We start from the raw sequence: 15,020 nt of genomic DNA, 5'->3' as shown, positions 1-15,020 counted from the left end.
GCTGGTGTAGGCTAAGGCTGGCCAGTACCAAATAGCTACAGATACAGATACAGATACAGATACAGATACAGATACAGATACAGATACAGATACAGATACAGATAGAGTGCTTACAATTTTTCATGGGAAGCAAAATCCAAAACTAGGGCAGTGGGTGGGGATGTCAGATTGAATTTAACTATTTCTATTCCTTTTCATTCTTTTATTTTCCTATAGACAAAGTGGAGCAGTGATTTAGCTGATTTCCAGGATCTCCAAAGACAGAGGAAAGGCTCTTCTGTGGTTGACAACACTTGAACCTCACAGGCCCTCAGGTGTGCCTGCACTGCCAGATCCCAAGCCAGGGCTTTCAGCTCTGAGACCACCTGCCCAAAATAGGGCTCCTGGCTCCAGGCCTGCAGTCCAGTGCTGGGCTTCCTGCAACTTGCTAGCAGCTGGCATCCAGAAAACTAAATATGTCGTTTCCCTGCCTGCCGGCCCACAGTTTATCACGAATCACCTTCCTGGGGCCACACTGTCGTCTCAGAAATGCCCATTAGGTTGTGTGGCCTTGACAAGCAGCACCTGGGCTGAGCTCCTCTTGAGTTACCAGAGGCACTGTCTGCTCCCAGGATCTGGTGTTGGCTACTGAGCAAGTCCGAGTGGACAAACATTTTCGTTATTGACCATTCAAAGAAAGTTGCCAAGCAGAATTGCATTTCAGATGGAATGTTGTGACCCTACAAACATTGGTCCGAAGTGAGACTTTCCCTGAGCTCAGGTGGATTTCCCAGGGATGAACCTGTGCAGGGATTGTACATACCTGAACAGGCTCTGGTGCTGTGAATGTGCTACAGCAAATGGAATAGGAATGTTGCTCTCTAATTTCCTAAATGCATTATATTTGTAAACCAGGCCTACAAGTTACTGTCATGCTTCTAGTAAATTCCACTGAGTCCTTTGTTAAATTCTTTCAACTAGGCTATCAATTCATTGCTGTTAAGTTTAAGTGCTGTTAAAATCTCTAGGCCTAAAGCTTTGGTCAAGTCCAGGGCTATGTTTTGCAGGGAGGTCCACTCTGAACCCTGTAACTCAGTAGTGACAGGGTCTCTCTTATCCCTTGGTATCCTCACTCTTTCCTATTCTTACTCTTTCTCCTGTCCTCAGCCTCCACATACACCACTTTTGTTTGATTTTAATTTTAGATTCATTGATTCTAGATTTTATTCTGAGTGCTTGAACTATGTAGTGGCTAGTAGAGTGAAGCATACCAATGAACTTCCACTTTTATATTAAATCTGATTTGGCAATAGTGATTCCTTGAGCAACCTAAAACATTGGTTTGTGACAAATATTTTTAGTCAATTAAAATTAATATTAGAATTCTGCAACCATGAAGCTTTCTCCTTGTTCATATCTAGGTAGCCCAACTGCCAGTGAAATACAGGAGAGGGATATCAAGTGTGAGAAACAAATATGCCATCTGCATATGGAAACACCTTCTGTGTTTTATAGTAAAATTTGTGCCTCATGGATGTGTTGCCTGCTCTGGATTTTCACTCTCCTTCACTTTTAGCAAGAACTTCTTGATACCAATAGTTGTTTTTCTATCCAACCAAGAGTATCCATGGTGATGTTTATAAGAAAAAAACCTAATTATCTTCATAAAAGTGTTCTTCCAAGAGCTGGTTTGATACACATTTGTTTGGGTGGGTTTTTTTGGTCAATGATTCATGTTGGCTATCAAGCTCAACACCACAATGCAGGCAAGATGGAAGGAGGAATAAGAAAGGGGACATTTAGAGCTGCCAGAACTACAGAAGTGGTGCTGTTTCAGCAGCAGGAGTTCTGGTATATACACAAGTGTACACTGCCTCGCCGTCTCACAGAATTAACCCAACAACAGGACTGTGAAGAGCAGTAAACTTATGAAGTGTGGGTGCTCAGTACACATGCCTTTCTGAGGCTGCATGGCAAAGGCTGAGTATTAAAAATGTGGATGAGGTAGAGAGGAAAACAAAGATAATTAGAATCTTACCACAGGGGGAAAAGAACCCCAAAACTTCTGTGGACATTCTCCCAACTTAGTTTTTGAAAGAGAAGGTTAAAGAGTAATTGAGGAACCTGCCCTTGGAATGTTGTTTGTCTTAGTGGCTTATTCATACCATTTATCCAGCTCTTAGTCATGACGGCTTCTCATTGATCCTGACGTGCACTTCTAAAAAATAGCAAGGTACAAGTCCCCTTCACATTGCTCCTGGAACCTTCTCTCTCCTGTGATGCCGAAATCAGTCCTGTGTAGCTGGATGCTGTGCTGTGACTTGCTGCTCATTGTAGGACCATGGTGGCTTTGTTTGGCTGTCAGTTTACCCTCACCTCCCCTGCTGGAGTGCTGCACTCGCCTGGTGAGTGTTTCTGTGTGCTGATACAGGGTCGGTGAGGCAGCCGTGCCTTGCCAGGGCGTGACTGCCGGGTCTCACACAACCCCTGTGGTGAGCAGCCTCTGCGAGGACACCCTGCAAGCTGCGCTCTGAGGAAATACCCTTGGAGTCTCTGGAGACCATCAGAAAGTCCTGTCACTCACAGATGTGTCCGAGAACACTCCATGAGCACCACCACAGGCACCCACAAACTGAAGAACAGCTCAGCACAGCTCAGTGATGGCAAGTGTCGGGCTGGCTGCTCCAAGGAGAAGTGATGCTGGAGGAGCCCACAAACCTCCTGTGATGAACCAAGCAGCCCAAGGGAAGGCCATGGACAGTGCCCACCTGGATTTCAGTAGAGCCTTTAGCAGTGTCTCCCAGAAGATCCTGACAGGACCTTTGTCACAAGTGAGGAGGCTCAGAACAGCTGCTTCTGGTCAGTCTGGAAGAAAGAATGCCCAGGAGGGGTCTCACTGCTGTACACCAATACATGAGAGGAAAATGAAAACAAATGGATCCTTCCCAGTAGCAATCAGTGACAGGGAAAGAGCCAACGGGCACAAACTCAATTAAGTCTCTCCCTCTGAATCCTAGGAAACCCTTTTTCCCTGTGAGGGCTGACCAAGCACTGGCATCGGCTGCCCAGAAAGGTTGTGGAGTCCCTATCCTTTGGAGACATTAAAAAATGGCGGCAGGTGGTTTCTAGTTGTTCCTGGGTGATCAGGAGGCTTGGACTGGATGACCTTCAGAGATCCCCTCCAGCCTCAACCAAATTGTGTTTTTTGTGAAGGTGTCCTAAGCTGCATGGAAACCAAGAAGTGTCCGTGACTGCGCTTCGAAATTTCACAGGATTTTAGCCTGTGGAACTAACTAGGAATTATTGCTAAGTCAAGCTTGTTATACCTGAGGGAAGCACCTCCTTGTGCTCAGCTTCCTCTCAATCCTATAAAATCCTTGCCCTGAGTGGCTGGAAGAAGTGTGGTGGTGAAGAAGGTCTTTGGTGGGTTGTTTCTCTGTTCACTGCACCTAAGGAGATCACAAAGTAGAGGCAGAGACACCTCGGTGCTGTCTCTGCCCGGAGCAGGGGTGGCCACTCTGCACCAGGAGAATCTGCTGGAGGTGCTGCGGGGTGGGGGCTTGGGGGTGTGAGAGGGGACAGGGGATCAGAAGGTGTGGGGGTGGTGGGGTGTGTGAGGGCTGTGAGGCTGTGAGACAGTGTGAGAGAAGGAGGAGGTGCATGTGTGAGGATACTGGGGTGACAGATACAGGGGTGAGAGATGGGTAAGAGCAGGGTGGTGTGGGATGTAAGAGGTGTATGGGATGTATGGGGTACGAGGAGGCCAGAGGGTATGAGGGGGTTGTGGGGTGTGAGGGGTCTGATGGACATCTGTGTTGTGAGAGGTTTCAAGGGATGTGAAGGGTCTGAGGGATATCTGGGGCTTGAGGGGCTGTGTAGGGTGTGAAGGGTGCTTGAGGTGTGAGGGTGTTTGGATGTGGATGTGGAGGGGCGGTGAGGGGAAGCAGGCGTGGGCACCTGTGGGGTTTGAGGGTGTGAGGGGACACACTGTGACATGAGGGGGGTGTGGGTCTGGATTTGGGGCTGGGGGGGAACAGCGGCGGGGCACACGGCGGGATCGCGGGTGCGAGGGGCCCCGGGGCCGTGCGGGGGTGGGCTCGGGGGTGGGGGCTGCGAGGGGCAGCGGCTGTGCCGAGGCCGAGGGCGGTGCCGGGGGCGGCGCTCGGTGTCCCGGTGTTGCCGAGTGTCCCGGTGTCGCTCCGCGCCGCGGGGAGCGCCAGGAGCGGCGGCTCCGTCCCGTCCGCCAGGAGCAGAGCGCGCAGGGAACGGCGCTGCCGCTTCGGGTAAAGTATTTAAACTCATTCTCACTGCCTTTATTTACTGCTCGTGGTGTTTATATGCTGCCGTGTGCGCTGTCACTTGCTTTTCCCCAGCTCCTCGCAGGGAGCCCTTTAAAGCCGTCGGGTTGCAAGTTGTGGTGGAAACTTCGGGGTGGTGGTGGTGGAGTAGTTTTGGCAGCACTGGGATGGTAATTTTTTTTAATCGAAAGTAACTCTATGTGGTAAATTTAAACTAGCAGAACAAGTTTGTACTGCCCTGACTGAATTTGCCAGGTTTAATGTGTATATGAAGAATCATAAAAATACCTAACTGCTGCTGCTCTTTTAGTGTGAAAGCACGTCTTTTTTCCGAGATGAGAATCAATGACAATTTTACTGGAATGATTCTCGACTCTCTAAACACAACTGTGAGAGCTTGTTTAACTGTGAGCGTGCTGAGGCACGGAGGGCAGGAAATCTGGCTCTCACATTAAATAGGTGAGGAATACTTTGCAAGAACTCCTTCATTCGTATCACGCATTCATGACACTGTTGCCTGTGTTTATTTGTTATAACATCGGTAGGCTCTTTCCCCCTCAGTGCTGTGATTAGACTATTAAATTCAAAGTCGGGTTTTCATACTATGAGGTGCCTGGTGCTGTTTTGTCTCAGAGTACTTTGCAGGACAATATTACTGTTTGAAAACAAAACAAAGCACTTTCTATACAGAAAGCACAGTGCAGGAATATTATTTGTACAAGAACAAGAGTACTTGTGGGTGATTTGGCAGACCAGTCCATGATTCCAGTGTCACACACTGCGTTTCCATAAGTTCCTTATTCCTCAAACTGCTTTAAAGCTTGAAGCTGCTTTCAAAGTTTACCTTCAGAGGTGAGAGGTAACCGTGTCAGTCCTGATAACTTAGGAACTCATGGAGTACTTCTGATATAGCAACATTTAGGAATGTTGCATAATCTCAATCTGTTCAACACTGATCTGCAATGAATTATCCAATAAATTATTTTCGGGCATCTGCTTGACCTGTGGTCTTTCACTTCGAAAGAGCCAGCTGTGGAGATTTTGGAGCAGGTTGTACCCAGTCCAGGTGTGATATGATTAACAGATGAAATTGTGGCTGTCATCCAGCACTTGAGAGTGTGTTCTGCATCATGTTGTTCCAGTTGTCAATCTGAAATGCCTTCTTTTGATTGTACAGTGTCTGATTCTGAAGTATTTGTGGGTTCCTCTTCCCCATTTCATTAATCTTCTCTTCACTTTTCTCTGCAGAGAAACATCTCGGGCTTTTTCCAGGCGAGTTCACACCTGCCAACACCATTTACTCCTAACTTTCAAACTATTGTCTTAGGTCAGCCTTTCACCCCCCTCAGATCAACAGTGCTGCTGAAGTGGATGGAAACAGCGAATTTGAGCAACAGGAGGGGTTAGATGAGATGTCAGAAAAGCAGCCTTGCCTTTAGCCCTGACCTGCTGCACGACTTCAGGTAGCATTATTCTCTTTCCATGCCTGTTTAATATTTAATGTTCTTTTGGCCATAAAAGGCTTTTCTACAGATGAAAAGGCTTATGTAAAAAAAGCTATATGCCATGGCTTAAGTGAAGTGAGCAGTTAAGTATCAGGAGAGCTTTAGGTAAATAGGAAAGAAATGTAAAATCACCAATAACTTCCAGGTAGGTCAAAGCCAGGGGAGAACACAATCAAAATTCCAGCATGTGTGTTATCTACCAGATATTTCTCTGCAGTTTTCTTCTGGAAACCTAAATGCACAAATTGATCGGATACTTTTATAAAAGACTTTGCAATAATCTTGAATACATTATTTGTCAAAAGTAGATATAAAAATCATAATAATGATTTGCACTTCAGTGAAAGCTAGGATAGACTGTACTGATATATTTTAGTATAATGGAGTGAATCCTTAAGTAATTGCAATGCAATTACCTTTTAAGAATGTTTTATCAAGACAGAGGGGTGAAAAAAACCAAGCCACCAGTCAAAGTGAGATTTCCTCCCCAGATTTTCAGGGAGGAAATCTGACTCTCATTTTTCTGCTTGTTGGACTATTCAAATAAAGTATACTGAGATCACCCTTTGATTTTGGTAGTCAATGTAAAACAGAATTAAATTACTGCTTTTCAGTACCAGAACATTACTAGTGTTTTCAGTGATGAATAAAAAATATTAATTAATTTCCATTACAGTTAAACTAGTTAAACATTTTTATTTCTCTAGAAATATATTGTAAATAAAGGAATATAATCATTTAATGTGTATCTAATCTTGTATTGAAATAATATTGCTCTGCTAGTTATTAAAGACTGATTTTTTTTTTTCTCTAAAGGTTTTCCCTACACACAGGTAAGCAAGCACATACAGGACATAGAAGTTTTAGTTGCATGTCTGCAAGTATACATTCTTATGAGACCTTTGGTTATTTATGATACATTAAGCTCTTAATTTTTATCTGAAACATCCTGATTCTCTTTGATGCTGTCAAATGTTTCTTTTGTTGTAGAGCTGATACTGTCTGCTCAGGCAGAGGACTGTGTAAAGGACAGTCAAAAAGTAAGAAGGTGACAGTCATGCTTTATTCTTACATAAATGTTATAATTATATTGAAGTATTTTTGAAGCTTCTTTTTAAAGTTTTAAATACATTTGTTGTAAGTCTAAAGGGTGGGAAGACCTTTCTTCTTTTCTTCCCTTCATAGTTTTTTCACAAAATATGGGGGTGATTAGAGGAGTAATTAGCACAGTTAAATCCTCTCCTTTTTTTTTTTTTTATTTCCTTCTCTTTCTCTGGGGGACTTGTGTAGTTTCTCGGGCAGCCAGGTGTGGCTCTGAGCCCTAGGAAGGTGCAGGTGGGCAGAGCAGGATGATGGAGGCAGTGGACGTGCCTCCCGAGGGCTACTCCCTGATCAAAGCCGTGTACCAGCGGCGCCTGCGCCTCACCCGGCTGCTGATCGACGGCGGAGCCTACGTCAACGAGAGCAACAGCAGGGGTGAGACCCCGCTCATGGTCGCCTGCATGACCAAACACGTGGACCTACAGAGTGCCAGCAAGGCCAAGATGGTGAAATACCTGCTGGACAACAAGGCTGACCCCAACATACAGGACAAGTCTGGGAAGACAGCCTTGATGCACGCTTGCTTGGAAAAAGCAGGCCCTGAAGTGGTGTCTCTGCTGCTGATGAGTGGAGCTGACCCCAGCCTGCCAGACCACTCCAACTGCTCTGCACTGGTGTATGCAATCAATGCTGCAGACAGAGACACCCTGGAGGTTCTGCTTAAGGCCTGCAAGGCACGAGGGAAAGAAGTGATCATCATCACCACAGACAAGTCTGCGTCAGGGAGGCAGAAAACAAAGCAGTACCTGAACGTGCCCCCTCCAGACCTCGAGGAATGCATTTCCCCAGCTGATTGCATCTCCCCATCAGAAATAGAATCAAACGAGGGCCCAGAAGACCCATTCAGCTTCAAGGAGCTGTATGGTGGACAACAGGTGGACAACTCATCTGAAAGAGTGCCACTAATGACCAAATCCAGCTCAACACCAGCACGGTTCAAGCTGACACAGGTGCTGCAGTGTGATCCCTGGCTGAAGTGCTGTCCAGCAGTGTTTCAGCAGAGGAAAATTGCTTCTTCACAAGAACTTCAGAGTATCAGTCCCATAGAAGAGCTCTCCTGTAAAGTCAGTGGCCTTGACTTATGCAAGAGTGTCACCATGAGCCATGAAAGTAGAGACAGGAAAGACACTGCTCAGGTACTGAAAACCTCTGACCAAACCATGTCAAGGAAAGCATTACGTGATGCAATAAACTATCAGACTCCTTTTGTTGAAGAGAAACATAACCCCAGTGAGATTCCCATGGGCATGGATGCCAGTTTGCGAGAAATCAGCTTACTTTCAAACCTTGGCAGCATTATCAAGAAAGGAAGTGGAGAACCAAATTATGACATCTCCAGTTCTCAGTTAACTAGCAGTCTAATTCCTGCTGCTGATACAAAAGGCAGTAAGTCACCAAAAGGAAATAAAGAGATTCTTTCTACATACCAGACTTTGTTACCAAGTCCAAGAAGAGTTCTGGAGAAGATGTCTCCTGTTTCTCAAAGAAGCAGAAATCAGGTTCCTCTAGAGGAAGAGGGTTCAGGAGCCTTAGTGTTGGATCAGACAAGGCCAGGTTTTCTGCCACCACTGAATGTGAACCCTCGCCCCCCAGTACCAGAGCTCACTGTCATAAACACAGTTTCTGGAATGATTTCTTATGGACAAACTCACTTAGTACCACCAGGATCTGCTTTCCCTAAGGGGACCAAAGATACGAATCTGCTGCGGAGGAGGCCATATGAGCAGATTACAGTCTGAACAGATCTAGCAATTACTGAATCTTTAACAGGAGAGCAAAGGGGATCTTTATGATATGTAAATATTCACTGCAGTCCTTGACTGTAATGGTATGTATCACAAAATAGAGCAGGTCTGTGATGTAAAGTAATGTCTGCCTCAAGATGAGTGGAATAGCTCAGAAACTAAAGGAAATGGCATATTTACCTAATGAGGCTGTCTTGTGCAAACTAAGAAGTGTTTATTTTGCTGGTTTTATAAAGTTTTCAACTTGGCCATGGCAGACTGAACCCACAGCAGTCCGTAGGCATTGCAGTTCTCATTGTAGGTTGTAAATACCCCTCCTAGATTTCCCCAAACACATACCCTTTCAGCACCCAGAGAGGTGGTGCACACAGAATTTGGGAACCTGAAGCATTTGAATGTGATGCTGGACACCAGACTGCCTTTGTCCAGGTTGTATATATGGGTACACCCCAGAGACACCAGCGTGTGGTGGGTTTGCGTGGCAGCAGGTGCACCCCGTCAGTGTTTCCTGGCCTCAGCAGCGTCACTGCAAGCGGGCAGACACTTCAGAGTTGATGACACTCGTGCTGCAGAGCTGTGCTGCCCAGGGAATTCCAGCTAAGGGCTGGGAGCGTGCTTCAGGCTCCCAGCTGGCACTGGAAGCCAGCGGTGCATGGGAGCTCTCCAGCCCAGCACACGGCGCCAGGCAGCGCCGTCGGGAGCCCAGCAGGGCGAGGGACAAGCCCTGGGTGTGCCACAGGCCAGCCCCACTCACGCTGTGCCCAGGCACTGCGCACCTCGGGCTGCTCCCTCTACAGCCTCTGGAATCTGCTCCCTTCCGAAAAGCAAGGGCGCGGGAGGCAGAGCCTACACCTGAAACAGACTCTGTTACTTTCTGCAGTTCCGGAGTCCCCCAAAAAGAGACCTCTAGGTCAGGCTGGAGCAATTTACCCCCTCAGTCAGAGCTCTTTTCACCAGGGTACAGACGCTGGGACACAACCCAGTGTCTTCATAAGCAGAGGCACTACACACACACACACACACACACACACACACATATATATTTAGGAGCCGGGGAGAACTCTGTCCTCCTGCTCAGACTGACATATAAAGGATAACCCAACAAGTCAAGGGAAGTTGAGGCACTGGCACAGTTTTCCCAGAGAAGCTGTGGTTGCCCCATCCCTGGGAATGTTCCAGGCCAGGTTGAAGAGGGCTTGGAGCCACTTGGTCTAGCAGAAGGTGTCCCTGCCCATGGCAGAGGGCTTGGAATGAGATGGGCTTTTAGTTCAGATGGTTTCCAACCCAAACCATTCTGTGATTCTGTGAGCCTAGTTATGAAACCTGGGAGATGGAAACCCACATTTTGCCTGATTTGAAACGGAGGACTGAATTTCCCACAAGTGGAAAGCAGTCCTCTGCAGCCCCCAAGCTACTGTGTATTTTTAAGTATTTCTATCTAAAAGTCTTTCTTTCCTTTCCTTTACTGTCTTGTGATTCCAAGTATCTCCCTTGTCTTTGTGTGCATCCCATAGATGCTGGATTTCTGCAACTGCATTTAGCATTTAGATGTGTCTCCTAAATTTTGAGAAAAAGTGAATGTGTTCTGTTTTGTTGTAATTTACAGAAATTAGTTGTATTGAAATTGTGTCTGTGTAATGTGAATTTCAGTATACTGAAATTAGGTATGATTTTCCTGAAAATACTCAGTGGGTACTACCTGTCTTTCTGCAGCTTCAGTCAAAGTTGGCCAAATCTGACATTGCCTAATGAAAGCCTGTAATGTTATTTAGCTTTGCACTTAGTAGGAGACAATTTAACGGGGATCTTAAGCTTAAAACAGTGCTAAGGGGATCTTAAACATAAACCAATTTAAAGAGGATCGGAGACATAAAACAATTTGAAGGGGATCATAAACATACAAATATTTAATGGGGATCATCACCATAAAACAATTTAATGGGGATTCTAAACATTAAACTATTTAAAGGGGATTATAAACATATACTCTCTGTAAATAACTTTTTGGGAGTATTTGTTTCCATTCAGGTTCTACCTTTTCCTTCAGGAGATTTTCCTCGATCAGCCCCTGTGCATATCAGGCCCAAAAAGGATTATGTGGACGTATTTTTATGATACAGAAATTACGTGGAACAATACATGTCAGTATTAACTGAGTACAAATTACACCTTACACAGAATACACTTTCCAAATGTTTTCATGATAATATAAAAGGAAATGGCAAGTTCTCATCTGTTCATCTCATAGTGAAGTTAAAAATTTGAATGGGAAAATAGATCTCAAAAAAAACCGCATTCTTTTTAGACAAAATTGACTATCAGCATGTGTTCTATCTTTGCTGAGGATATAAAGCCCAATTTATGGTGTTTTGATTTTTCAATTAATTATGTATATGGGACTATGGCTCCCTTAAATGAAACCATAATTTTTCTACAAAATGCTCAGAAAATGGAGGGAAGTGTCTTGAAAAGGGAAGTTTTTTGGTAGTGTTACCAGTATTTTGTGATTCATTGTGATGCAAAGTAGTGTGAATGTTATTATTGTCTGTGTTACTGTTACAAGTGACCTTCAAAGGAAAAAGCTTTGTTCTTTTGCTGTTGTTATGCTGAATAAATAAAAGTTATTTTTTCCCCCTCAGAGGGAACATGGAAATAAGCACATGCTTTTATTCACTACTCAGGAAACGATGAGTCATTGCAAAAGGTACTCACTCAGAAGTGTTTCTCAGGCTGCCTCTGTACAAGAAAATGGGAACAGTTACTTCGATTTAATCCAATACAGCTAAATTTGTCCAAAGTATGGTGTGAGAGGCTCTTTCCACCCGCCGGAAGCTTCCTGTGGTTCCACTTGTGGAGCAGAGGTGCACTTGTGTTATCTCTGAAGCCTTAATCCATGACATTTCTCAGCCACACCGATGTTCTTTTCAGCAAAGCACGGTCAGCCTGACCAGAGTCCCTGATGTTAAATCCTGAGTTAAAAACAAGCCCTTCCTTGGTGGCTGCCAGCACAGGAAGCTGCCTCTGGCTGGTGTCCAGGTCTGTGGTCCCACAGCTCCCAGGGGAAGTGCTGAGAGGGATCCCAGCCCTGAGCCCTGAGCACCGGAGTGACACTGGGCTGAGCTGATACCAGCCACACACACCCAAGGCAGAAAGGATTTTAAACCTACCTGGTTAATTTGGGAAGGTGAAGAACAATTGTAAATTTTTTTTCTTTTTTTTTCTTCTTCTTCTTCTAGTCTTCATTTTCTCTGCAAAATGCTGTGAAACCATACAATGAAATGAAAGTAACTTCAAAACAAATACTGCTGGCTTCACAAAAAGCAGTGATTAAATAAGAACGCCCAATATTTTGGTTTAAGAGATATAAGAACAGCAAGTCACTACACAAAAATGTCATAAACTAGCAGTTTTCAAGGTTGTGTTTAAGGTGCAATGTTCAAAATACAGGCTTCGAAGTGTCTTTCCCTGCACATTTAATTTGGTTTTGCTTTTAAGGAGTAATTGCTTTGTTTCGATCTTTGTCTTTTACAATTACACAGCACTTCCAAAAGAATATTGCCATAATTTGATGCAGCAATACAAGAAAAACAGTAAACTAAGTAGGCACTGAATTTCCTTTTTTTCCTCATCAATCCCATGTAAGACCTTTATCTCTCTGCATGTGATATACAGCAGAACAAATTACTTTTCCAAATAAAGCAAGAGATTTATAAATACAGATTCTTACACTTTCACTTTAAAGTATTACTGGCACTGCACTAACTTCAAAGAGATCAAGTCTCATAACAAAACACCTCAAGAAAGCTCAGGGGTAGAGTTTCAGAATCAAAGGGATAAAATTCCAATTTTCACCACTAAATATAGAAAACCCAGCTGTTAATCCTCTTGGGTCTTTTACTCCTTTACCCAAGCTGACCTTTTTTGTAAAAAGCATCTGAACATATATATGTATGTATGTATGTATGTATAAATATGCAAAATTCCTGTTTCTCAGCAACACCTGTTACCTAAGCCAGGCATTTCCTGACTGATTATGCAGGCAACTGCAGATCTCACATTAATCCAGGCATTTTGTCCCAAAAATGTATGTCCAGCTAGTTAAAAATGATGCTGACATCTTATGCTGAACACCAGAGATGTTTTCTAGAAATGTACACAGGGCTATGTATTCCCAAGTTCTTGAAACCGAGAGAAAGAATCACGATGAGGAACTGCAGTAAATTCCTGTATTTTTTCCTGAAAGCATCAGCAATTGAACACTTTCATGCATGTTTCACAGGCAGAGTGAGTTACAGCCTGCTTTCTCTCAAAAACATCAATTTAAAAAAATAAACCTGACCTGTACATGTATTTTAAAAGCACATTAATGGGAGCACCTTTTAAAAACACACTAGTTCTGCTTGGGCAGATCCCCACTGAGATTATGAATCCGTGACTGTTTTCCTCTACAAGGGGAGAAAACATAACCAAGCAGTGGAACCAACAATAACAAAGGGGATCACTGGAAAACTCAAGGGAATCAAGTCAAGGGAATCAGGCCAAAAAAATGATAAAAGTAGTATTTCAAGAGAATTCAACGAAATTAAGCGGAAGCATCAGGACATTAAAAATTACCATGCAACTACCCCAAAAATACATAAATTCAAACTTCATAAGACAATATAGTACATTACTTTTTACTGGAAGCAAACAGATATTCCTAAAAAAAAAAAAAAAAAACACCAAAACCCCACCACCACCACCAAAAAACTCCCCTGAAATGTAGGTGTCTGGAAGCAAAAAAATACAACAGTGAATTGAAAACCCAACGAGCTTTCAATTAAAATTTCAATAAATTAAATATTTTGGCTAGAAAAAATCTCTAATTAATATAAAGTTATGGCTCGACAATTCTTTTTGTAAACAATTGTCCATACACTTCCTCTTACTACATTAGTACCTTTACCCTTATTAAAAGAAAATCTGAAAACTGAAAGACATTTTTAATCAAAACGTTTCAGAGGAACACTAAAATCTATGGAAAAGACCCCCTCTTTCTTGGATATAATGCAGGGTACAATTAATGTACTCCAATAGGCTCTCCCTAAGCTTTTTAAAACAAACCAATCCAAATACTTTTAATTCCCAATACTCTAATTTCTGTATTTTTTCTTTAGAGAAAATGATGGGACTATTTAATTACAACATTATTAAATGAATTTTAAAGACCCTCAGCATAACTTCAGCTTTAATTTGAAGGTTATGAATTGAAAAAATACTTTGCGTGATTTTTATTTTAGTCAGAGCAGGTTAAAAAATGGATAACACTTTGAACGAATATAGAAGATGGATAAGGGGAGAACATCAGAAGGAGAACCATGTTTGGAAAATGTTTGGGGGCATCTCCTTTGATTCCAGAGCACATTTATACAACAGAAACCTTGGAATATATCTAATGCTTTGCTCCCAGTAGGATGCTTTCCTGCCATGGCGAGACACAGTGACAACTCTTTTCTCTACCATGTTATCTTTTTACTAATATCCTTCAAATTCACAGAGAAATACAAGGCTTGAAACTATAGTAAATTACAAATGTTTTTATAGCACAAGCAACAGATCCCTGAAAGAAGGTAAAGGAAAAAGTATTAAAATAAAAGCTACAGCTGGAACAACTGCTGTTCCCACCAGAATGAATACCTGACTTCATCTGTCCTTTACTGCCTCACTGCCAGCCCCACAGCAACACATTTTATTTTAGGAGAGCATTTGAATAAACAAAGAGAAACAAAAGCAAATTAATTTATTTATGTGCATGTCAGACTAACTGACATCAACAACTTCACAATGGACTAGCAAAGATCCATAGGTAAAAGTTACATATAGAAATTCATATATATATAGGATAATCCATACATAATAATCAAATTCACCACATAGCCATTTTCTGGTAATCCAGATGATGTCTTCTTTTAATTTTATCTGATTTTCTATTTACTGACATCCACAGATATTGCTCAGATATATTTCTTCTTTCAAAATATCTCTGGCAGCTGTTGATATGTTTTACTTAATAGTTTAATGAGTTTTAACAAATCCCAGTACTTCAGGTGGGAACTGGTCAGTAGGAAGATTCCTAAGTAACAGAAAAATGTGTCCCTGTGGTCCCAAGGAGGCCTACCACTGAGAGATGAAATCCTGCAAATCAATGAATACAACTGCCTGCAATGAACCACAACTGAAAAATTAATCAGTTCTCCAAACTCACTATAGAAATCACACAGCCAAGCCTGACCCTTTGGTGGTTACTGCCCCTCACTTCACTTGGTGCTGCAAATTAAATCAAGTACTCCGTTTAGCTATCCCAAGTATAATCAGATAGTTCTCTTCCTTATGCAGAAAAATACTTCCTAATT

General features: G+C 43.1%; 1 protein-coding gene across 1 annotated transcript; it reads left to right on the top strand.

The window, feature by feature from the left end:
• Nucleotides 1–6,900: 6,900 nt before the first annotated feature.
• On the top strand, nt 6,901–9,123 carry ANKRD34B (ankyrin repeat domain 34B). The gene has a single exon (XM_066339962.1). The coding sequence runs from the start codon at nt 7,132–7,134 to the stop codon at nt 8,620–8,622; it is 1,491 nt and encodes a 496-aa protein (XP_066196059.1). The 5' UTR covers nt 6,901–7,131; the 3' UTR covers nt 8,623–9,123.
• The last annotated feature ends 5,897 nt before the right edge of the window (nt 9,124–15,020 follow it).

Source organism: Sylvia atricapilla, chromosome Z (genome assembly GCF_009819655.1).
Source record: "Sylvia atricapilla isolate bSylAtr1 chromosome Z, bSylAtr1.pri, whole genome shotgun sequence".
Classification (NCBI taxonomy): Eukaryota; Metazoa; Chordata; class Aves; order Passeriformes; family Sylviidae; genus Sylvia; species Sylvia atricapilla.
The sequence above is the reverse complement of the archived record's forward strand: the minus strand, read 5'-3'. Positions and strand labels throughout refer to the sequence as shown.